General features: G+C 43.4%; 1 protein-coding gene across 8 annotated transcripts in view; it reads left to right on the forward strand.

The window, feature by feature from the left end:
* Positions 1–25,365, forward strand: part of ACACA (acetyl-CoA carboxylase alpha) — a 138,500-nt gene that overhangs the window by 98,337 nt on the left and 14,798 nt on the right. For all 8 annotated transcript variants that reach the window (XM_049802387.1, XM_049802390.1, XM_049802388.1 and 5 more), the window contains 7 exons: positions 7,335–7,478; positions 8,243–8,363; positions 10,825–10,921; positions 14,707–14,803; positions 15,492–15,627; positions 21,806–21,983; positions 23,815–23,927. In XM_049802387.1, the coding sequence (XP_049658344.1) occupies positions 7,335–7,478; positions 8,243–8,363; positions 10,825–10,921; positions 14,707–14,803; positions 15,492–15,627; positions 21,806–21,983; positions 23,815–23,927 (886 nt within the window). The remainder of the gene's footprint in view (positions 1–7,334; positions 7,479–8,242; positions 8,364–10,824; positions 10,922–14,706; positions 14,804–15,491; positions 15,628–21,805; positions 21,984–23,814; positions 23,928–25,365) is intronic.

The following is a 25,365-nucleotide window of genomic DNA, read 5'->3' on the forward strand; positions in this document are numbered from 1 at the left end:
TTTCGTGGGTGGAGGTTGGTTTCTTCAGCTCTCTTAGAACCGCTGCAGGACCTCGGTGCTGTTGGAGGTCTGCCTGGCATAGGTCACCATTGCTCACCCCCCAGCAAAGCCAGTCTGCTTTGAGAACCAAGATCAGAATAGAGCTCTTGTAAGAGTCAGTCTCAGTTTAGCCATATTTGGCGATAGGAAGAGAGCAGAATTCATTTCTTTTAACGCCAGTGAGAGGCATTAGCTGCTGGGAGTGTCTGGTTGGTGGCAGTCCTGGTAACACAAAGGTCTTTGCTCTGTGTGGAGAAATTAATATAAGCAGGATGGATGCCTGGACTTCAGACGAGTGCAAATAAACAAACACCACCTTCCATTTCTACATTTTATTTTTAATTGCCTTTCTTTAAGTGGTGATATTTGTGTATTGTTCCCATTAGAGACAATTTACGTTCCAGGCATCGCATTATCAGTCCCTTTATGTTTGCTTAGGGAAGAAAGTCTAATAGATTTCTGTTGACTTTTTTTTTTCTTCCTCCTTCTATCATTTTTAATATGGATCTTGATCACTTTATCTATGTGGATGGTGCCTGTGCTGTGGGGGCTGCGTGTGTATTTATTCCTGCTAAAGAGGAGTTCAGCAGAGTGGCCCATATTCTGCCTATCTAAATCCCTTCCTGTACCTTCCAGGGAAACTCATATATATTCTAAACCCTATATATGTTTCATGTAACCAGAACTGTATCCCCGTTCCTGGTGATTCTGCAGGGTATGTTATTACTGGAGTGTTAACTCTGGTACCTGATGTTCCACTGGAGCTCAACGGAAGAAGGCACTTTTCAAACATGTCCCAGAATAACTGGTCCTGACCACCCCTCTCTTGGGGTGTCGCTAGGAGGATGTCAGGGTGACCTGCCCGTGGGTCTTTTCTGCAGTGAATTGTGGAGAATTTATCTGTCATTCTGGACACAGGAGTGGGAACTATAGGAATGGCATTGGGGAGTTGTCACGTATCTCATGATTAAGCCTAAACCCACACTGCAAAGCAAACAAAGTTTCACTGTCATGGTGAAAGAGGTACCTGCACTGCAGCCTGTCCCCTTGGATGGTCTCTGACTAAGAGGTTCTGTTGCGGTCCAGAAGGTGACCAAGGGAATGACCAAAACAAGTTCTCTTAGTATCACGGAGACAATCATTAATATTGTTCATAGGGCTAGTGTCCAGATTTGGGAACCCCTAACTGAGACAGATGGGATTTATGAGTGTTTGCACCATGTAGAATAGGGGGCTGTAATTTTAGTTTGCAAAGTATATTGAGTCCTTTTGATTTACCACTGACTGATGGAGTGACCTTGAGCAAAACATGCAGTCTCCCTACACTGTGAAAGGAGAGCTAGGCAGGAATTCTTTGACAAGACATTTTTCATTTGAAAATGCGAGTTCACTGAAACTGGAACTCTTCAGGAAAAAGTATCAGTTTTGATGAATTTCTCATTTGGAATTTTTTTGGTCAAAGTTTTGGGCTGGGTTTTTTTTTCCCCCCAACTGACTTTTCTTTCCAAATTAATTTTTATTTCTAATACCTACAACAGATATTTCAGAAATTAAAAGCAACATCTTGACCCTCTCTGATATTTGTTCAGATCTCAAGATTGCAAAATCAGATTTTCTGTTGCAATCCAAAAATTTTAAAAAATCATTATCACTTATTGCAAGATGGAAAGCCCGTTTTCTCCCAATAACGTTTCGTGTTGCCATCTGCAAACAGAGAGAATGCGTCTTCTGTATCCGATCAGCTGGGGAGCCCTGCTGCCTTTGTATTGGTAAGGTGCTTTGGGATCTTCAGGCAGAAGGTGGTGTAGAAAGGCCAGCTGCAGTTGCAGTGTCCATCTGGATGCATCTTCCCCTGCTGCCTCCGAGGTGAAGTGCAATTGCTTTTTCCCCTTCCCCCTCTGATCTCACCAAATTAAAGCAAGAAAAAGACTCCACCAGCAAGACCTGCTTCTGGATTTGCAGTCAGTAGCCATCTCCAATAACCATCAGGCTGTCAGCTTCCCCCTCACCTCCCCCTACCTCCCACCTCCCCCATCACTCACCAAAGGAAAAAAAGAGCTGGAGCCAGAGCTTGAAATATATCATGCAATAGTGTATCATGAATTTCTTGTGAATCACATTGGTGAAGCAGGTTTATTTATTTCTGAGACTTTAAATCAATACAAAGTAGGTCTCTTAGTTCTGAAGCTGGGATGGAGTGTGAAAAAATGAGCCCATTGTACTCTTAAAACTTTGGGGAAAGGAGATGACAGCTATATAATTCCATTTACCAGGCACTAGGGGCTTTAATGTGAAGGTGACGGGGAGCTCTTTGTGCATTTAGAGCACCATATCTTCTAAATAAAAGATCTGTAGACTTGATAGTGGAGTATAGCTCTGACTTTAATAATCTCCAAGCATTAGACCGAGCCAATATGTTCCCAAGTCAGAAGGGTCCCCCACCGAACGCTCGTAAATTAAAAGTGCGGGAACTGCACACATTCATAGATTAGAAATGCAAGAAGTGCAGTCCGTCTCCAGGCAGAGAGGAGGTGTCTGCGCTCGCGCCGCCATGCGAATAGGCTAAAGACTCGGGAACAGGTCTGTTCAGGAGCACGGCTCTTGCCGGTATCCTACCTCGGCGTGGTTCTCCTCTTTGGCGTTGCTGCTATTTTACCCTCTAATGACATGATATGTGTGGGGGAAAAGCTGAGTGATAGAAATGAACGCTCTAAGATCTGTTGAGGCTTGACTGCACATAATAGCAGTCAGGTTTTAAGTTCCTACATTGTGTTTTCTGATGAGACGTTCGTTCTGATCGTTTCTGCCTGTTTATGAAAAATAGGCTATTTATAGTATGTGCATGTGCCTTTTCTGCTTCAGGTTTCTGGCAGATAATATAAATGGTGGGATGGGAATTGCAATTATTGAAATTATTCGGATAAAAATCTGGCACTTATATTTGATATAAACACATGATATGCTCTGAATAATAACAGCACTTATGTTACATAATGATTCCCATTCAAGCCCTCTGCTGTCATTTTTTCAGATCTTTCATCTTTGATGAAACATATGAGCCAATCAAGTTTGCAGCCAAACCAGCTTTGCAGTGAATGTCTCAACTAACTAGCAGCTCAGTTTCTGAAAAGGAGCACAGAGAAAGCAGCTGGTCATCATGGGTTTGAGTGCTAGAAAATGATTAATATGCATATGACATACCTATAAACCTGTTGAGGACAGCCTTTTAAAGGCTGAAAAGGCTGCTAGAGTCCTGGCTCTCCTTTGTACTTTCCAAAAGATCCTCTGGAGTAAAAAGAAGTGCGGTTTCCCATTGTGGTAGGGAGAGTGGCTTTTGGAGGACCAGATGAAGTAAGTGTTGACAATACTGCCCGCGTATTTTGTAAGCATGGGGTATCAAATGTTGCATTATCTGGAAAATACTGTGCGTTCTTGCAATCACGTGCAGTTCTAGAACTAGCATTGCCTTCTGACCACTTCACTGATGTCCTCATCCTTCTGTTGAGATGGGGGCACAGAGGAGGCATTTTCTCCTGTGTACCCTGTTAAATGCACTGCTTTCTGCACACTTGAAAGGTTTGTCTTCAGGAGCAAAGGAAGGGGGGACTAAGCGGCTCATCCGAATGTGACCTGGGTCCCTAGTGACCGGGAGGCTGTTTGGCATCAAATACACGAGGAGTAGGTGGTGGCAGTCCTGCTTTATTGGTTATGGTTAATGCTAGTGCTTGAAGGGGCAGCAAGGGAAAGACTGCTGGTAGAAGGGAAAGCAGACCTGTTTGCTAACATGTTCCAGTGGAGGGAGGCAGCACTCGCTGCGCCTCACTCCCAAAGTCAGACCGGCTGCAGCTGAGTTGGAAAAAAGAAATTATATCCAAAATGCAAAGGCACTGGGATAACGTGCAGGAAAGGAGTAGTAACAGAAGTGAGGGGTCCTCACTAGTGACTTCAGAAAGGGTAAGTTTGGCATCTCTGTGTGAGGCGAGTCGCTCACGGCAGCTGCCTTTGACTGGTAGCATGTCAAACTCCATTGGACAGAAACATGGTTTCTGAGTTTGAGCTTTCGTGGGGTGGAAAAAATTTTAATTTAAAGCAAATTTTCTGGTGCCAGAAGCTTACTGTCTGGTGCTTTGCTGTTCATGGCTGCTCTTTTTTTGTCCCTTTTTGCCATCAGATTAAGACAAGATCAGAGGTCAAATATTGCCAATATTCAGGTATATATGTATTGTGTATCTCAGCTTTAAAATCCTGGAACCTGTTCCTTCCCACTCTTCTTGCTGGACCCTTCTTGATCTCTGGTCTGTGGCAGCTGACTCTGATAGCTGCATCTTTGACTGTTCTCTGGAGTGCTAATAACCTTTCTGCTAGGAAGGGCCTGCTTTGCAAACTTAACCCTTCCGTGCACGTGTTTGGTCATTAAACAGATGCCTTCTGTAAGCCTTGGGCTATTGCTACTTTCTCTTCTTAACCTCTTGCTTTATGTGACTTGGTGTACCTCCCTGGCAGACCCAGACTCTCAGGGCTTGAAGTTTACCATTTTGACAGATCCTGGTCATATCAGATACAGGGTTTAATCCTGTGCGCTTTCTTCTCCCACGAGTTTGCTTCTAGCATTACTTGTCGAACTGATTTAGCAACATGTCTAAATCCACTCTTGTCTCTGCCGACCATGTGTCTTATTGAGGAATATCTGAATTCTTTAATTGCAGAAGCATCAGTTTTGGTCTTCTCCAGCAGATGTATTCTCTTTCACCCTTGGATATTTTCTTGCAGAAACATTTATACAGCAATATGCATTGCACCATTTAAGATTGTTAATTGGAGATTGAATTACTTGTCAGCCTTTAAAAATGTAGTCCTCTGAGGTCAGAGATGAGGTGGTTAGCAGAGCTGAATGGATGAGCTATTGCATTCATTTTTTTCTCAAGCCCAATGATCATTGTCTATAAGCTGGCTAGCCCTTCGGTGCCTTTTAACCTCTGGCACCCAATTCAGTCTGCAGCTGTATGTGTGAAACCAGTTGGCAGGAACTCTGGTCGTTCCTGAGAAGACAGAAGAGCACACGTGCAGAAGCAGGTTAGGGGACCAGCACCCAGCCTAGCAGTATCCCTGGAAGACAGCCTCTTTAACCCTTTGGCTGCACGGTTTCTGCACCGGGGAGTGGAGCAGCTGGCTTTGCATTTGGCCTGTGCTTAAGCCAGGGTACGATTCGGAAGCTTGTGTGTGCCCATGTTACATGTCCCTCCTGCTGCCCTCAGCACATGTGCAAGTGCACACGTGTGGACATACATGTCATACAAATGAAGGCAGCGAGCGCTCATTGGTACAACTTTTAAATGCAGCTTGGGACTACGTTGCTTCTGCTGACAAACACTGACAAGTAAATACAACGCTCGCTCAGTGTTACAGAGGGATTTCATTTGCACAGCCCCTCACAATGCTCTGCCACTTCACTGAAATGTCTGGAGCACTCGGGAAAAGGAACTGCATATTTATCTTGATCTCCAAAAAGGGATTTAAGGGCGAGAGCAGGCGGTATATTAGACTGTTTTCATTGCCTGTCAGCAGTGGTAAACCTGAGCTGTCTACAGTGTCTCTGGATAAGCAGCAGCAGAGGCCCATTTTGCATGTACATACGTTTGCATTAGTTCACAGATGGGGAATTTAAATCCTCTTTATTTTTATTTTCCTCTGTGGAAAGCATTTAGCTAGGCTTGTGCCTGGTATCTGGAGGCCTGTGCTTTTCTTTTCCTTGAACCTAAATCTATGCTGCTGTCTTTTCTACCATGCCTTTTCATGGCACTGAATTTGTTAGAAGAAGATGGAGGTGTTTGAGCTGAGAAGGGAGACCTAGGAACATCTCTGTGCAAAACCGCAGTGCTTCCATTGACCTCTAAATTTTTAGACTACTTGCGTAACTTCTGTGCCTCGGTTTCTTCTGTACATAAACCTCGACTGACATCTGTCTCACGGGGAGTTTTGTGAGGATCACGTAGTGCTTGTAGAATGCTGAGTTTTGTGAAATGCCAAACCACCGGGCCTTTTCTCCTCCAAAGGAAAATAAATTTGGAGTTAGCAAATGATAGTGTTGTGCTTTACTGCATAGGCACAGTGGCTCCCTGACCCCAGCGGTGATTAACTGATGTTGTGCAGGAAGAAAGCTAATTGGTCCAGTGTAGTTTTCTAACTAGATCAAAATTTTCTATTTTCATATCCCTTTAGCAGCTTCTTACTTTCAGCCCAAAAGGTCAAACCCTGAGAAATGTGGAGTTCCCCTCTACTATGGGTGAGATGAGTTATGTCCTGAGCGCTTATTGTAGGATGTCAGGACAAGGATGAAGTCAGACCTAAGCATCCCTTCTGTAACGGCCAGGTTGCCTTGGGCTCTGGGCTGCTCCTCTCTTGGGGTAGCCCTTCTTCCTAAAATGACCTGCGCTGGTTGTTTGATGGGGGAGGGCAGGTTGTTTGTGTGTGTTTGAGGGTGGGTTTTTTTTAAGATCTAAATGAAGCAGGTATGTAATGCCCTCTGTCTGTTAGAAAGACTCAACCCATAAAAATAACAAACGGCATGTATTTGCTAGAATGTCAAAGTTATGAGTTTATTTTGTAATGATGTGCTCCTGCCTTCATGAGGTAAACTGGCCGTGGCAGAGGTGTTATTAGTAATATGGACTCAGTGGAGCAGAAAGCCGAGTGACCGAGAGATCAGTGTATCAGTCAGTGAGAGGGCAAATGGAAAGAGACAGCAGGAGAATGAGAAAAGAGCTGCGGTGCCTGGGCTGAGATTAGAGATGGAGTTGTGCAAGAGAATTAGAAGCCCAGCAGTCAGAGTCTTATTCTTTCCAGTCTCTCTAAGGAGCTGGTGGGGCTTTGTCTTTGCTGTACCCATCTTTATGCACAGTGTTGGTTTTTCCCCCAGTTAAAGATTTAAATGGGTACACCCTGCGAGTCGTCTTAGAGCAATTTTGAATTAGTGAGCTGAGCTCGGGTCAGCACCCAGAAGACTTGGTCACATTGGACTTGGACAGCTCCATTGCTGCTGCTTAGGGAAGGGCAAGTTGTGTAACTGCCCCCTGCCTCAGTTTCCCCACTTGTTTTATTCCCCTTGGGGATCACTATTCATAAGATCTTACCTGCACACAGGGCTTGGGAAGGTCTTTTGTGAGTGGATCGCTCCATCCGTTGGTGTTGAAGTGATCATGACTTGCTGTAGGGATGGGCTTGTATGTATCTCCTTAGCCAACACCTCCTGGTCACATCCAATCCACTGATGGTTTTCCTGGTTTTTTTTTCAAAAGGTGCTTGGACGGGAAGTTTATACCTCCAACAACCAGCTGGGCGGGATCCAGATAATGCACAACAACGGAGTGACACACAGCACTGTCTGTGATGATTTTGAAGGAGTCTACACGATTCTGCAGTGGCTTTCCTACATGCCAAAGGTAATTCCTGGCCCTGCCGGAGTGCAAGGTGCCACAACCTATTCACTTTGTTCATGCAGTTTTGTGGGGTGGGGGGCTCTCTGTATCTGTGTTTTTTTTCTGTGTTAGTATGGTGCCTAGCAAAATGGTTTAGGCTGATGATCAAGGCTGTTAAGCATTATGGTATTGAAGTAAACAAAGTAGGTTTTGTCTTAAAGTGCTGCAGGAGCTGGTATGCGGGACAGCCTGGCACTGCATTTGGGTACTTTTACATCACTCCCCTGGCATGCTGCCCTCAGTGCTCTGAGCAGCAGGATTTTATGTAAGCAGTGGATTGTCTCTTACTGAAAAGAGTCTAAAAGTTCCCCTCTGAGGCAGTAATTTGTAGGAGTTGATGTATATGTGTAAGCTGCTCTGCAGCCAGGAAGGTAGCAACAAGAACAGGCAGGTCACCTTCCTTCAGGAAAGAGTGCATAGAATGAGTCAGGTGGCCTGGTCACCTTTCAAAAATTAAATTGCAACCCCTCGCTAATGCTGGCTATGCCTGAAGTTCAAGAGCGAATGAAGTACAATGTATACCAGAAGATGCCAAAGGAGGGTTTTAAAGATGTTTGGAGCACCTTGGAAGTTTCTTCAGGCTCTTGCCAAGGTTCTGGGATCCTGTCAGTCGGAGGGTTGTGCAGTGTGGGGGGAAAGAGGATTCTGACCGGGTCCTTTAGAGCTGGTATTTGGTGCAAAGCCATGCAGGAGAATTACTTCCTTCAATATTTCTCTCTTTCCCTTAGAGTGTATACAGCCCTGTTCCTATCCTCAAAGTCAAGGATCCTATAGACAGAACCGTAGAGTTTGTTCCTACCAAGACTCCCTATGATCCTCGCTGGATGCTGGCTGGACGCCCAAATCCAAGTACGTAGATCTTTGGTGGCCAGGGTATGCAATAATGCGTCTTGTTTCAAGACTGTTTGCCAAGGCTTTATGTCTGCAATCCAAATGTATTTCAGAGCTTATAAAGTTATTAATTCTAAACAATTTGAATATAATACACAAAAATAGCATGTAAATTCTAAGTGCTTGAGGACACATACAATTATTAGTTACTTCTATAGATTATTTTTTTTATGGTTCAGAGGTGAGTCCATATACAAAGGGTCTGTATGCTAAAGGAATCACAGTATTCCTGCAGATCTTGGAGAGTAATTGCATTGGAAACACTGCAAACCACTGAACCCCCATACATGCTTTTGGGGTTGTGCAGCCTGTGTACATACAAGCTGCAAACTGGGTGACCATTATGCCTGCTGTTATTAATGAGTTTGGGGGGCTAAAATGAGATTTGTGATAAACTAAGTTTTCTGTTTTTGGATAATATTTTTTCATCATCTCTCAAGTAATTCATCCAGCTGTCTGAGTGCAGCTAACGCTGGCTTCCAAATCGAGTGACTTCAGATTTTAATTTAGTGGAAGCGTTAAGGAAAGCAGATGATTCCCTGTGATAAGTTAAAGCAGATATCTCCTAGGTGAAAAGTTAAAGCCATTTATTAGAGGAGATATTGCCGTGATATTCTTCAAACTGACGCCCGACACGAGGCCAGAATCTAAACGATCAGCTTTGGGCTCACGATAAAGAGATAATTTTGAAATGGATGGTCACATTTTACAGTGGGGCCACAGAGGCAAGGAATGTAGAACACAGTAATTACAAGTTTGGTCTTGATAAAACACTCTCCATCCTGTTTAAGTCAGCAGAGGTTAGCTTGCTTGGATCTCCACTTTTAATTGGTTTTGGACTTGGGTTTGCAGAAGCAGAGGTGCTTGTTCAGATTAAAGCATTCCTCAGAAGCTGTGTGCCAAGGGGTAAAGCTGGGAGGGATTTTGGTTTTTTTGGTTTGGGTTTTTTTGCAGAGCTTCATGAAGCCCCAGTGGAAAGCAGGTGCCCCCAGAGAGTTGTGATTTCTGTAATTGTCTGGGTGGGTAGAGTATCTCGATGCCTTGACTTTGGGATATACAGCTTATACAGGCTGGAGGACTGCAGAGAGAGAGCTGTCTGCAAATCTTGTCACTCCCTAATCCAGCATCAGCAGTCAGCCCAAATGGAAGCTCTTCATCATGGCCTTACCTGTTCACTGGAGTAGGGATCAAGCTGAAATATTGGAAAACCTTCCTGCCATGGTCTTCCTGTCTGGAGAGTGGAAACAGTGCCATGCCACCACATAGGTCAGCGTAGTGAGGCTTAACTGGTTCCTAGTGTCCTTCATGTCTGCTTAAGAAACACCTGTGGAAAGTGGAAAAATACACAGTAAACTGCCACCCCACTTCTCGTGGTGGTAATTGTCATCCTGAGAATTTTGTTTGAAGGAATATATGTGGATTGTTAGTGAAGTGATATGTTGTTGCACATGGGGGTGGAGAGGTATTGTCAATATTGGAGTTTGTGATGCAGGAGGGAACCCCAAGTCTGATACTGCACTGGCTTTATAAAGGGCAGATAATACTTGTTCATAGTTTGCACGATCAGGGTAATCAAGCCCTCATACTTCAGTGTAGAAGCTGATTGTCTGCAAGGGTCAGGAAAAGTTTATTTCTCTTAGAACTGCAGAGTCATCTTGGTGATGTTCTCTTCGGGAACAGTTTGATTTCTCTCAAGCATTAGGAAGCTGCTGCCGCCTTTGGGCAAGAGAATAGGTCTGATAGCATATGGTCTGGTCCAGGATGGTAACTCTTAAAGCACGCTTTAGTTTAGGGAGAGGTACATCATCTGGTGTCTTCTATGGAGCAATTAGGCTTTTGGTATCAGAATTCAGTTTTTCTAAAAGAATGTGTGAAACATGCTCAGATGTGTTGTCTAGTTTTAAAATATCATAGAAATTTTTACATTTGGTTCCTGAATGTCTTTCTTCAGCATTCTTCCTTTAAAAGAAAGTTTAGGCAGCATCAAGAAAAAAATGTGAGATAAGTTTTAAAATAGAAATAGGCATTTTGAAAAACATCTTTAATGACTTTACTGCCTTTTGACAAATGTTTGTAGTGTCTTGAAAAAAACAGAGTTATTTATTTAAAAGCATGCAAAGTCCCTTTGCTATCCGAACCCCATCGTTTAACAATAAATGATGCTTTTTGCTGATAAATTACTGTCTTTATGCAGACTAGCAAATGAAATAAGACATGATGGCTGAAGGCAGACAAATGCTCAGCTGTCTAATGTTCCCTTGTATTATAATCTATTTAAAAATAAATAAATAAAAAGACAGTGCCACATTCTCCAGTTGGCATTTTTAAGCAAGTTTCAGTTGCTCCTTTGATGTTCTCTCCTCTTTCTTCCCTCCCTCCTCTCTCCTCTGATATTTCCATTTTTTTCCCTTCCCTTTAGGTCAAAAAGGACAGTGGCTAAGTGGTTTCTTTGACAATGGCTCGTTCCTGGAGATCATGCAGCCCTGGGCGCAGACAGTTGTGGTTGGTAGAGCAAGGTAAATTCTGAGAGGCATTTTAGACATTTGTAGAAATCAAGTTTTCATTATGCTTTGCGTTTTTCTAGAACATCCTTTGAAAGTTGGTGGCTATAAGTAAAAATAAGTCATTACTTGAAAAGGATACTTCTTTATCACACGAATGAAGCATGGTCTGATTGTTTCCCCTGTTTTGCTTGGAGGTGACAGCTTTAACATGGACAAAAGCCAAAAAGAGAGATATTGTTAAAACTTATGGCAGACAATATATGCTTCCCTAGGTACACAGTGGCACAGTGAGACCTTCCTGCAGCTCTGACTTAGTGGAAGGTACCTTATGCCGTTTATTGTTTTGCATTTTATTTGACTTGCAAGAGAAGTTCAGCTAAAAGTAGAGCAAATTGCAAGAAGTTCTGTGTAGAGAAGTGCTTAGTGTTGAGGTTTGTGTGGAATAACTTGCAACGGTTTCCAAACAAGCACCTGCCACACCTGATCTTAGTTGTTTTTCATGATGCAGAGATGCGCATGATCCAGAGACCTGTGGCACTCGCCTTCCCCCAAGGGGAGTCACTTCCCCTTACCTTGCTGCGAAGTGGCATCTGTGCAGGATTCTAAAATGTTCCCCATTACCTTGAGATTTAGATCCCTGCCTTGAAGATATTTGCAGCCTGGGTCATTCTCGGTGTTGCAGGTTCGTGAACTCTCAGAGCTAGCAGGACGCAAAAGCCTGGAAATAGGATCCTGTATTTTGACAGAACGCAAATCAGAGCTGGGCTCAAAACCCCCTCAATCATCTCTTTTCTAGTTTCTTCTTTAGTTTTTTTTGGCCCCCCCAAATGGCACTGTGAGTTTCCTGATCCGACTGTGTACTTCCTCTCAGAATAAAGCCATTTTGAAAGAGTACATTTGTCTCCCCTGAGTTTCCACTACAAGTGCTTGAGCTGTCCAAATGCAGCGTGCTTATCCTTTGTCACTCCTCATTCCTCAGACTACTGCCAGCTCTCCTCTCAAGACAGAGCTTCATACTCTTGCCTCCAGCAGACTCACAGCTCCTCATTGATGTCAGTGTTTTTGGTTAATTGTCAGCCTTTTTTATTTATTTTTTTTTTCTTAGCAAGTGAGAGGGGAGGAAAAAAACCTGAAGTGCCTGAATGGGATCCTGGAGGCTTCAGGTGTTAACTTAATGAGATGCAGTTGTGCCCGTGCATGACGGGTGTTCAGAGTGCCTTAGTTCCTAGCAGAAGCCTGCACCAAAGAAAAATCTTTTATTTACAGACCTTTCACCTCCTGTACTGTTAGTATCACAGTGCCAACAATCCAGAGCCAAATTACCTGATAATCCTTACAATCTTCTGGAAATCCTGTGGCCACCCCTGGGGTCTGACTCCATCAGCCTCCAGCCTCACCAGATCGGTGACTCCAGGACTGACCGTAGTACCAGAATATCCCTGGTGATGCTGTGTTTGATTACCGGAGCATTCAGTGGGAGGCAGGGAGAGACACCACTGTTCCTGAAACACACAGCACAACTGTGATAGCCACCTAGGCTCCCAGCCAGTATAGCCATGAATCAATGCTGTTTCTTATCTCCATTATGTTGATAGCACACGTGGCCCCAGAATATTTGGCACTGGGAACTCCCATTTCTCTTTTAGCCTGTTTAAAGCCGCAGCTCTACAGAGTCTCCCTAATGAGGGTCAGAGAGCTAGAGGTCGTGCTATAGAATAGCAAAGCTTATGATATTCACTAGAGCTCATGTGCAACATCTCAGAGGATTGTGTCCATTCCAGACCTCTCTAAAACAACCATCAGAAACTCTGTTAATATGTTCATGAAATTCTGTGTAATAACTGAAGGAGGCTTCCAGATACAAGGGTGTGCTCAGCAAAATGTCCCTCTGTTGCTCTTTTCTTAAGACTTTTGAGGGTCTTTGATGGGTTTAGAACAGCCTTTGGACTCTCCTAGTGCAGAATGTGGTACGGAGAAACATACCCATTTCCTCAGATACGATATCAGGGCAGGAGGAGGAGTCTGTGCTCCAGACAGAGCAGCGTGGTAGCGTGCGGGCTGTACAAGCCCTGCTGGAGACGAACTGCTGCTGAGCCAAAGGGGCGTTTGTGTGCAGATGCAGCTCAGCTCTGCCTTCTCAGAGTTTCATGTCTCTGACCGCTGCTGGTCCCAGGGGTCTGAGTGTTATTACCCCTGAAGATCCTTTCCACTCAGAATACTGTCTGATCTTTGTACGTTGTTGAGAGGAGCCAAAAATACCTGCTGACTCCACTCCTAATTGTAGGAGTTAACCTTGGGATGTCCTGTGACTTTTTGATACACTTTGGTATTTTTATCTGCCATCCGTGACACTCTAAGGTTTTATCTCACAACATCCTGTAATTATTTAAAGGCTTTTAGGTTAAGCAGTATACTGGGGGGTGAGGAGGAGGGGGAAATCAATGATTTGGCAAAGGTAGGAGGTCTCTGTCCAGGCCCATGCTCAGCTTCACTTGCAGTTCCTTTCTTCTGACAAATTCCAAGTTGCTTTGGACTCTCACATACAGGTATATATAATACAAATGAAACTGACTTCTTTCAAAAGCAGTGGCATTTTGAAAAAACAAATAGGAATGTATTCTTCTGGGATTGTTACTGTAAGTGCTGCCAAAACTCATCTTTTGTATGTATGTTTGGAATATGTGTGCTGTTGGCTGTAAATTGTCTTTTATTATTCTATGGCAACTTGTCCAGGGACACACTATAAAACAAGATGTAGCATCTTCATGTGCTAGCCTGATAAAATTTATATGAAGTATAATGGAAAACAGAAGTTGTTTTGAGCTGTTTTCAAGTTCAATAAATAACTGTAATACTTGGATAAAGATGTTCTTTATTAGGTCACATGGGCCCTAATATAGAAGTTATAAGTTACCGATTTAAGACGGCTTCTGCAATTACGGGTTTCTAGGCAGACTCTTAATCATAGTGAATGGGAATATTTTCAACCCCCTAGTGCACATAGGCCTTGTCGCTTTTTCTGCCTGCAGTGCATGTCATCCAGCTTGAGGTGGTTAAGGAGAGAGTGTAGGCTCTGCTGGGACTCCCATCCTGGGAGTAAGCAGTTGTCATCGCAAGCAAGATGCCTTTTGTGTAAAGGAGCGGTTAGATGCTGTGGAAAGTGGAGCTGAGCATCCTCCCTGGTGTCTACACTCCCTGCCCATCCCTCTGTCCATGCACCCTTCCCACCCTCGCAGTCATCCTGCAGCAGAGCGTCTGGGCAGGAGATAGACAGGCAAACCCGAACCTTTCACCCATCATTCGCCCTAACTCTTGGGAGAGGGAGTTTTTGTAAGCAGTGAAGGTTTAGGGTGGCTGAGACATCAGCATTGCTTAGAGACGCAGCCTGTGGATGTACTTAATCAGCTGACAGTGCTTGTGAAAGCAGGGCTTTGGAAGCCTTGGGTCTTCATGTCTATTTTTTATGGTCAAGACCATCAGTATCAAAACCTTGTGGTGTCAGGTGAAGGGTGGTGGAAATGTAGCTATATTGTTCAAAATTCAGGCTTTGGTTTATTCTATTTAATTTTTAGTGAGGTATATGCTACTTTTTAGAACTAGATTTTGCTTTGAGAACCGTGACTTCTACTCTGCAATTCTCCATCCATATGCCTAAACTCTTCAAAAAGGCCAAAATGCTTCTTCCGCCATTTGCTTGTATTATTTGTCTCTCTTGAGTATTTTGAAGCAAATTGGAAAAAATGTCTAGTTGTATAACAGTAGAAATTTGAATTTTGATTTGTCTCGCATGTTACCAGGCTGGGAGGAATACCTGTAGGAGTAGTTGCCGTAGAAACAAGAACAGTGGAGCTCAGCATCCCTGCTGATCCTGCAAACCTGGACTCTGAGGCTAAGGTAGGTGGAACGTGTGCTTGGTCGCTTGTCTGTCCTCTACAAATGTCTCTGTGGAAAGAGCACTTGTTTTGATGGGATTTCTTTCCCCAAATATGGGACAAAAAGTATAGCCATTCCTTGGTGAGGTGCTAATGCATGGCAGTTGCTGGGAGGAGCAAATGGATACTTGTGTCGGCCATTTGTACAGGAGACACGTTCCCCAGCAGTCTTGCTTCTTTTACTACTTCGGTGAGGTGCAGGGACTAGGGCCCAGGACACCTGGCAAGCAAAAATCATTTCCCTGTTCTCTTGCTGTGACCATAGCATTTCATGCTCTTTTTGCTCTGACATTTTGCTTTTCTCCTGCCTGATTTCACAGCTCTGGCCCTACATCATCTCTTTGGAGTTTTCTCCTTTGCATATCCCTTTCTCTCTCTTCTCCTTCACCTTCTTGCAGGAGTCAGTGTCAAGCTTTCCATACCATCTCTATACTTCTTAGCTAGATCAATGGGAACATTCCTGTTGATGTTTGTGACAAAAGGATTGTCCCAATTTTTCTGTGGGCACGCATATCCTAAGCATTTCAAGTGCTGTGTTCCTCATTGTTAATTCCACATCACAGCTCTTGCTGCATCTATTTCTATGTTTTTATGCCAACTCTTACATTAATGTGTTTCAAGGCTGAATAATCTTTTTTTATTCCCAACAGATAATTCAGCAGGCTGGTCAGGTGTGGCTCCCTGACTCTGCCTTTAAGACTGCACAGGCTATCAATGATTTTAACAGAGAAGGGCTGCCTCTGATGGTCTTTGCTAACTGGAGAGGCTTCTCTGGTGGAATGAAAGGTAACCATTAATTTGGATCCCCTTTTGGTGTTGTCCTGTAGAATGGCTTGTCTTTTACTGCTCAGGGCACCGCTGCTGTTCACCACTGTGCCGTACCCAGTAGCTCTACTGGTTTAGCATCCCGAAGCAGTTCTCTGGGGACAGACCAGCAGTGGGAGTGTGTGGCAAGGGACAGAATTAGGTTCTGTCTTTGGGCAGCAGCTAGCTATTAGATTGGCTTAACTGTGGTGACAACTTGTACCCATAAACTTACAGGGTGGATCTGCTTCACCCATCTTTGATGCAGCCTGCATCCAGCCCCCCTCTTTCATGGCAAGTATGTGACCTCCCTTAGAAGTGCTAATAAGGGGATACTTTTCTAGGGCTACCGGAGTGTTTGGACATGTCAGCCCTCTGAAATCATGGCAGTGCTCTTCCCAGCTCTCTTGAAAGTCAGTCATGATCATTGCACTAGAGGAAAGGGACACTCTATGCTGCAGTAGCTGTGGTGACGAAGGGTTTCATTCCTCTCCTCCCTGTGTGTGCCTTGTCTTTAATAGGCACGTAGCGGGAATGATATAGAATATGCAAGGTGCAAATTTGCTATCAAGTTCTTTTCAAAATACGCAATGCAACTGTATTTTTAGATGTGCCCTCATACACAGTTATAGGAACTGGCCAGATCATAGAATCATAGAATCATTTAGGTTGAAAAAGACCTTGAAGATCATCGAGTCAAACCGAGTCTCATCCGCAGTAAGAACAGGTAATTGGATGTTAACAGTTGTCTGGTTGCTAACAAAATTTACAGCTGCCAACCTGACCTAGTTAAAGAGTAATCTCAGGAAACCCCTTCTGCTCGGAAAGCTTTATATCCTTCTGCCTCAGCTTAAAAGTGGGACTGGATAAGCCAACAATATTGCCTATCAAAAATGTGTAGGCATATTCTGTCAACATTGTCTCATTGATGATTTTTTCCCAATGTAATGTTGTCCTATCAAGGACTGTCTCCCAGCTGACTCTTTTGGTGGTAGTTATGTTCAGAGGAAGTGAACAGTTATAAAACTGCACAGTTAATACACCAGCAGTTACGTTTTTGCACCACATATTGCTAGTTTAAATTTTGTGAAGTGCCAAGGATGTGAGATTGATACTATGAAATTTAAATAAGAAAAAGATTACGGCCTCTTACCTGCATGTGTCAGTTAACAAACACAGAAGAAATGTTACAGATGCACTAAGGTGGTGAAAGTTCCTGCTCTGGAAAGACTCACGGGGTGATAAAGGCTGTCTTGCTCTGCTGTCTCATTAGCAGGGCAGAAAGCACTGCCATTGAGTTTGCAGATGCAAAGATGAAAGATGGCAAAATTCTTTCCTCTGGAAAATACCTGTTACCTTTCAGGATGGTTTCTACTCCATGTGCTGCTACTGCACTCCCTTCGTGACTTGCTTTCCCTACCGCACAACTTACGGGGAAGTTGTTGATGTAACTTTACCAAGCATTCATTAAATGTTATTTTGCCTTGATATGTTGCAAGATCTGCCGGCTTTGCCAGTGCCCTTTGCTGGGTTCCTCAGAAAATGAGTTTGGCTTTGGAGTTGAGATGAGAAGCTCAAGGAGGAGAAGGCACTACGAGGATGCTAATATTTGTATTGTGTATCCCCACTTACTCCACCCCAGCTGGGAGGAGGAGGAGGAGAGAGCTACCACAGAGGAGAGAACAGAGCCATTGCAGTTTGCACCTTGGTCCATGTGTTTTCCTGCATCTTGTTTGCTGTTGGGGCCTGCATAGCAAGTGTTGGTCTCTCCTGACACACTCTGTGTTCCTTGGGGAGTTGTTCACAGTTTTGGTTTCAGTGCTGGCTGGGGATTATGCAGGGAGGGAAAATAAACAATTATGCCACCCCTCAGTGCACACAAACACACTGCCAGGAGCCGACTGCACTGTGGGTAAAATGACTCCAAAATTGTGTGTAATGAGTAGGAAAAGATTAGAGACAGCTCTTGCTATGCTGAAAATTGACATTAGTGGAAGGGGAAAAAAAAAAAAAAGAGAAAAAAACACCCCCTCTTTCCTGATCGGCCTAGGAGGTCTAATTCAAGCCATAAAATAAATAAATAAATAACATAAATAAAGGCATATCGCAATGGTATTGGTGGTTTTCCCAATGAGCTCTATCTGGCCAGAAGGCTATTCAGCATAATGCAAAATTAAATTATAAAAACTGGCTTGAATATTTAGATGGAGGAGCCATTTGGAAGTGGTTTATTTAGGCGAACCGGCAGTGACCCACAACGGGGAGACATCAAGCGTGAAATTTACTGGAAATTAGCACCAGGGTCTTGGACTCGGCATGAATAGTTTGATAGCATGCAAATCCCCGCGACATTAAACTGCAGCGCTGCTTGTGCTACAGGGTCACTCGCAGTTGGCTTTTCATGTTTTACTTATTATTTTTTCCTGGGACAGGTTATAAATAACAATAAAAAAAATTCCAGCAGAATGAAAAGGCTGTTTTAAATCTCTGATTACCTGGATGTTGAATGACGGTATTGCTTGTGTGTAATGGGTTTATGAGGGACATTATGTGTCTGCAGCCAATATATGCCTGGTGTTTACCTTCAGGTCCTATCTGATAATCCAGCCAAGCTGATGAGATCCGTTCCAGCTTTGGAGGTTCAGGGCACGCTGCCCGACACTATGGAAATGCAAAAAGCGGTCTGCAGCCTTTCGAGCATGCTTGATGCATCTGACTGCCAATATTTACACATACAGTGTAATGATAACAGCTTCCAGCAGATTTCATGTCTACGTGTAGTAGACGCTGATGCACACTGCAGCTGAGCAGGCAGGCAGAGAATGGGAAAGTGTGCTGCGAACACTGTCTGCCCTACTGAATAATGAACAGCACTGCTTCTCCTAGAGGACTTCTGCAGCATTTCTGTCTTACAAGTAGCTCATTATGCTGAGGTTTAAATTAATACAGGAATTAAATTTGGCCCATAAATACAATATTTAATTTTAATTTTTCCATTCTCAACATAAGCAACTTCTTTTCAAAGAACAGTTGTGCAAACACCTGCTCTTAAAATGTGCGTGGTGTTCTTTGCTGCACGGAAGCAACTAGGTTTTGTTTTAAACATAGTAAGTGTGTTAGTTACAGTATTAACAGTTTATAAAGTCTGCACCGTACCACGGCACTACGGCTCAAGCACAGAGCAGTGGGCACCATTGAGAGCTGGCGTCATTTACCACCTGCAGCAGTTAAATTTGGTGCAGTTTTCCATTGTAAGAGTGGAAAATGCAGCAGAACTGCAAGTAAGAGACAGTTGTCACAGTGTGGCAAATGTTTCGTAGTTTCACACTCAAATACAATATTAACGTAAATTAGGGAGGTTATGTGTTCTGGTGATTGGGTATGGGGACTGCAGGCAGGTGTCTTGGGTTCTCTTGGCAGTATTTTTATGATCTTCATCAACTCAACTTATATTTTACCTCTTAAAAATACACATTCTTTAAGAGTCCCCATTTTGCTGAAGTGGCAAGTGTGGGCAAATTGAACAGTTGAGATGGTGGGAGGGGAAAACTGTGCAGAAGAGCAGGAGCCCTTCCATAGCCTGTGGACACTGTGGTTCCCCTTGGCTCGTCCCTGGAGCTGTGCATGGCACCATGGGGACCCTTCGGTGGTGGCAGTCAGGTTGATTGTCTCTTCCTTATTTGAGCAAAATTTGGTCTCTGTTAGTAGAAGCAGTTACCATAAGAAAAGGGGAAATCCTCCTCAGCAGAGGAGTTTGCAGCCAGATCTGAAAGTATTAAGGTGTATCTGTAGCCCAAGAGTGCAGCAGCAGGTCCGTTGACCTCAGTGGAAGTTTTGAGCATGCAAGAGAAGCCAGCAGTTGGTGGAAATCCATATACAAAATATTAAACTAAGGCAGCTGGGACGTTCCAGGAAAATGAAGTGCTGTATTGCAGGATCCCAAAAGGAGTAACTGTGTACAGAATCGCATAGCGGTAATGTTCATGCTTCGGGCTAGCTTTGACAGTCTGATCCTGAAAGTATTGTAGGCACAGAAATACTTCCCTGACCTTGCTGATGCCACCTGGTAAACCTGAAGGAGATTTGGAGCTATGCACAGAAAGTGTCAAGTTTCTCTCAAATTCTCTACTCTTCCCTCTGCCTTGTTCAAACAAGTAGCACTTCTTTTTTCTACACTTAACCTGAGTAAAATATATACCCTTGGCAGGAGTGAAAAATGTATTGCTAATTACGCAATTATTTTATTATGTAGCACCAGTAAAAAATGTCTAGTAAAGAATTAATTCAGTTAAAATAATTTGAATCAAGCAATTATTTTCTTAACACTAGAATTAGCTGAAAGTACTTCAAGTGGTTTATTACTTGCACTACATAATAAAATAATTGTGTAATTAGTAATAAATTTGTCACCCCTTTTGAGGTCTTTTTCTTTGCTCAGGACAAAGGAAAAGGTTGGAGTTTTGTTTGGTTCTCAGTCCCCACTGTCTCTGCCAGAATTTATGTTTATTTGCAATTAGAGGAAATAAATTTTTCTTCTCTTCATCAGCATTTGACATTTCTTAAATAACATGAAACTCCTTTTCTGGGGTACTTGGACAATGACCTTGCAAATGAACCAGGGAGATCACATCAGTGCCTATGGTACTTAAATAAATACACACACAAACAAACTTCATATACACCTCTCTTGCTTGCTCTATGTATGTTAGTGTTTGTATATATATGTAAGGGCGTGTGTGTGTATTTCCCAATGAGTTAAGTGCTTAAGTATTTTCATGTTAATGCTGAACATTAAACTGGGGTTGGGTGGAGTCTCTCTCTTCCCTGGAAATGATGGCTTTCTGAAATGATTGTAAGGATTTTAGATGAATAAAAGCATCTCAGTCTTTTAAGACTGTTACTGAAGGCCAGCATGTATGCATGGTATGTATGTGCAACCCACTTAGTTTTTCTGCTCCGTACGCTGGTATTTTAAGGGCCAGAAAAAATTAAGCGAACTGGGAGGCACTAAGCAAAGAACAAAAATGTTGAAGGGGATTGAAAATACTGTCCTGGGAGACATGAGAAATGAATACCTATAGTGTGTGTAAGGAAAAAAACCCTGAAAAGCCTACTGCTATTTATAGCAAGCCCGAAGGAGTGAAGAGATTATGTAGGGTGATGCAAGGAGTAGTAGTATGAAATTAATGGGGATGGGCAAGGAGGGGAAGTTTGGCTGAATACTGAGGAAAATTTCATCTATTTGGCTGTGGAAGTGTTCCTAAAGAAGTAGTAGATTTATTGTCTGGGATTTCTAAACGAAAGCTTTAAAAAGCACTGGAAAAGAAACGTAGGATACAGTCCTGTGTGAACAAAGAGATGGACTAGATGATCCTACTAAGCATTTTTCATTTCTTGTATCTTTGATTTGATACTTCTACATATAATTATGTGTAACAAAATATATATATTCGAGGCTGCCTGTTTCCATTACAAACTATATCCAATATAAACTATATCATCTCATATAAATTCTTTCACCTTCCTTTTTTCCTCTTTTATTTAAATCACCTTTGGGGCTGATACCTTCAATGTACTGTCTTTACACAGTGGAGTTGTTCTTATTAATTTTGAGCAAAATGCCTTAAATTTTAATGCAAGGAGAGAAGAACGCTGTTTCACATCATCCGCACACACTGATTTTTATAAAGATACGTAAAAGGCCTGCTGCTGTTAGGTGTGCCACGCACGTTACATGAATCGTGATACAGGTCCATGCTAGTAAGTCTGAAATTGGGCAGCTGCACTCCTATTAAGTACAGAAATACCTGGCCCGACTTCCCAAACTGCTGTAATACGCATCTCCGGGACATGTGGTGTAGGTGTGAACTGAGGACCCCGCAGTCCATGTTTTGTGAACAGACGTGCTTACATGGGAAGTAACTGGACCAGGTCTCCAGAGTGGGGGTCCAGTGTCTGGGAGCAGGACCGATGTGGGAACATCTCCTTTCTCAGTCTGTCTTGTCCAGGTCCAGATAACAGCAGCCAGAGCTTGCATTATGGTAGCAGGAGGTGGTTAGAAGAGCTGAATAGCTGTGGGGTTTTTTCCAGCTTGACCACGCGCGGCAGGGCTGAAGCACTGACATGCAGCGACTTCAAGCGCTGTGTCCTTTTTCCGCAGACATGTATGACCAAGTGCTCAAGTTTGGTGCCTACATTGTGGACGGTCTGAGAGAGTATCGTCAACCCGTGCTTATTTACATCCCACCGCAAGCGGAGCTGAGGGGAGGATCCTGGGCTGTGATTGACCCAACCATTAATCCTCGTCATATGGAGATGTACGCAGACCGAGAAAGCAGGTACGGCACCTTTCTCCTCCCTCTGTAACCACCTGCTTTGAGGTATAATTACTTGGCTGAGCGATAAGCTCTCAGTTAAGAGCGTGGCAGTTTGTCACTGAAAGGGACTGACCACTTTCTAGTTATAACTCGTGTCTTGGAGGAGTTTGCTGTGTAGTGATCACAGCTAGGACAACTCGGATGATAGTCTCCTGACTCAGACTTAGATGGGAGTAATTTCTGCAGCCATTCAGAGCCAGCCTCTGGGAGGGTTCATTACTAACATTCCCAAAGCACAGCGAGGTATTGGTGCTTAGGATTTTCTTACCATTCTGGTGTTGCCACATACTGCTTTGTGCTTTGAAACAAGTGCCTGTGTACACAATTTTGCAAATTAAATAAGTGTAAATAAGTGTGTACTTTAAAATCCCTGAGTGTTGTACTATCTGTCATGTGGGCACTTGGGTAGTTGCGCCTTTTTAATTAAATACAACTTGCGTAAGTGAAGTTCTAGTTACTGGTGGTTCAGGATATAAAACTACAGGCAAACTCTTGGAGCAATTTTTTAAAAATATTTTAAAGACTCTCTAAAATATAGAGATACTGAATCATTTGAAGGAAAAAGCCGGCCCTACCTGGGCTATCTGTAGCAGGTAGAAGGAAGGTGTGTGGAAGGACAGCATGAATATTGTGCTATCAGGGTGTCCTCTCAACTCCTACCATCTTAGCAGGGCAAAATTCCTGGGCAGCTGCTCCAGGGGAATTAAAAAAAGCATACGTGTGGAGGAGTTGAGAAGACGCCCTTTCCAGATGCACGTTTCCCTTGCCCTTCCCAGCTGAATTTTGCTCCTGATGGCACGCTTGCCTCTCTCTCTGTTCTAAAAAAGCGAGACAGACACACCTGTGGTCTGTTGGCCTCAGTATTTCCTGCGTCTTTGAGCAAACATTGTCTAATCTTTGCCTCCTGGAAGTCAGAAGTTTTTGCTGTTCTTTTTCTACTTAGAAATGTGGAGCCTGTTTGCTTCACAGTCAGACACAGTGTGAGCAGGATTTCTACAAATTCCTTCCCCAACAAGTGTTTTTCGGGGCGCATGCAGGAACAACTCCCTCGCGCTGCTTCTGCCCCAAACCTTTCTAGGATGCCGGCATTGGGAGCTCGCCTCGTGGAAATCTCAAGCCAGCTCCCCACCTTGCAAGACACCAGGAAGGACCGTGTGTGGTTTGCAGAGCTGTAGTTGGACTCTAGAGGTCTCAAGCTCCAGTAGCCAACAAAGAGATTATTTTGCAAAATATGTCGTCCTGTCCCTAAGTACCGTTACGCATTTGTAATAATTCTCATCGCTGTCGCTGTTCCATAACCCTCAGTGCTGACCTTCCTCCTAGACATTACTCCCCCCTCACAGTTAAAGACTGAAGCGATTTTATTTACCAAGCCCAAGTTTCAAATCACGTGCTCCTCTGTCTTTGACCTGGGAAGTGGGCAGGATCTCTAATGAAAATGGCTCTTTAATTGGTTTGTTTCATAAAGCTTACCTACCTTTTGAAGGAGCTTTCAGGTCACAGCTTAAAAGAGACTGCTGAAGAGCATTGCTTGTACCAGGCTGTACTATATACTGTTGGATAGACGTATTTCTGTGAAGCCTGGTGTGCATTTGTGGCATTGGATAAATAATAGCTAAGATTCTTTCTTTCTTGTTCTCTCTTTCTCTTTGTTTTGTCTCCCTCCCCCCCTTTTCTTCTCTTCTCTTTTTTTACATACTTTCTAGATAACATTGAACCATTCCGTTTTGTGTTTCCCCTTGTCTGATGACCTGAAAGTGCCTTTCTTTTCTCTTTTCCCGTCACTGATCAGAGGAGGAATCCTGGAACCGGAGGGGACGGTAGAAATCAAATTCCGCAGGAAGGATCTGGTGAAGACGATGAGGCGAGTGGACCCGGTCTATATCCGCCTGGCAGAGCGGCTAGGTACGTCTGCGCGGGGGCTGGCGGAGCAGTGAGCCGTTCAGCTGGTGGCTAATGAATGTGTTTATAGACCTTAAAAAGGGGCACTGAGGCATTTTATCAAATTCATGATAATTTTTATTTACTGTCATCTAACTTGGGAAGAAAACCAGATGAGACAAGCTGCATGTATGTACATGCGAGAGAGATGATATTCATGTGCATTTAGTGTACCTAGGGTGTCTGTAATCTAGTGTCTTTTCAAACTGATTTTTTATTTATTTATTTATTGAATGGGTCTTAACAACAGACACTTACTACAGATGGTTGAGTCTAGTTTCCACCTCAGCAATTGCTTAGCTCACTAAAAGCTCATGGGCCAAAACTTAAGCTGGTGTCATTTGGCCTAAGAATTTGGTCAAAGACATTTTGGGCTGCTGGTCTATAACTGTGTGTCTGAGGTAGTTTTGAGTAATGATACCTGTCTGCTCTTCAGTTTCAAGAAAATAAAAAATATTGCTCACCTCCTCAGTAAAATACGGGGTGATGTGCAGTGCTCAGTGGCTAGCACGTCACTGTGTGTTGGATTATTATGGTGCCTTTCGCTCCAAATGATCCCAGCGCTTGGTGTACACCCAACAACCCAAAACACAGAGTGTTCAGCAAAATGCACTTAATATCAGATATGTACTCTCTCAGGGAATAGACTCTTTAAAGAGTTCTTTACTAGCTCTTACTGTAAGAGTATAATCTTACAGAGCCTCTTTTTACCTCCAAAATTGACTACATTTCAGTAGTGGAAGAAGCATGCTACATGGGTATGGTTTGAATTTATAAAGCCTTTTGGGATCCTTCCGGAGGAAAAGTGTTCTGCAAATGACTGATAAATCGTGGCTATTGCTGCAGTTACATTTTATTATTTGGCTTTTTTTAATTTATGGCAGTGCAACAATTCATATACAAAACAACCATTCTGATATGCCTTGGGAAGCGAATAATAATTGTAAGGGGTGCAGGGAGTGTTAAGCATCAGACTGCTGAAAACCAGGTTCTTACTGATGTCTTTGACAGCATCAAAGACATTTTCTCTCTTTTTTTTTTAATGATAGTATTTTGACACTCTCTTTGTTTTCTCTCACTGTGCCAATTGCTTTCTGGGCAAGAAGCCGGTTAGCAGGTGTTTGAGTTTTGCAGACCAGCACAAGGCAGCAGTTTTATCTGAGTTCAGGTCTTGCTCATGTACATTATGTGTTACTGCGTGAGGGAGTGGACACAGATACCCAGATGGATGGATGTGTTGTTCCGTCTGCCTGTGTCTGTTGGAATTAAAACCAGTTTTAATGTTTGTAGTCATGGCAAGGAGATTCTTTTCAGAAAACCTTGCTTTTGACCTATGTTAGACTTGACAGTGTCCCTTTAGGAGCACGCGGATAGTGTGACTACACCAAATCGTGGAGACCCA

The sequence above is a fragment of the Accipiter gentilis genome, chromosome 6 (assembly GCF_929443795.1).
Source record: "Accipiter gentilis chromosome 6, bAccGen1.1, whole genome shotgun sequence".
Lineage (NCBI taxonomy): Eukaryota > Metazoa > Chordata > Aves > Accipitriformes > Accipitridae > Astur > Astur gentilis.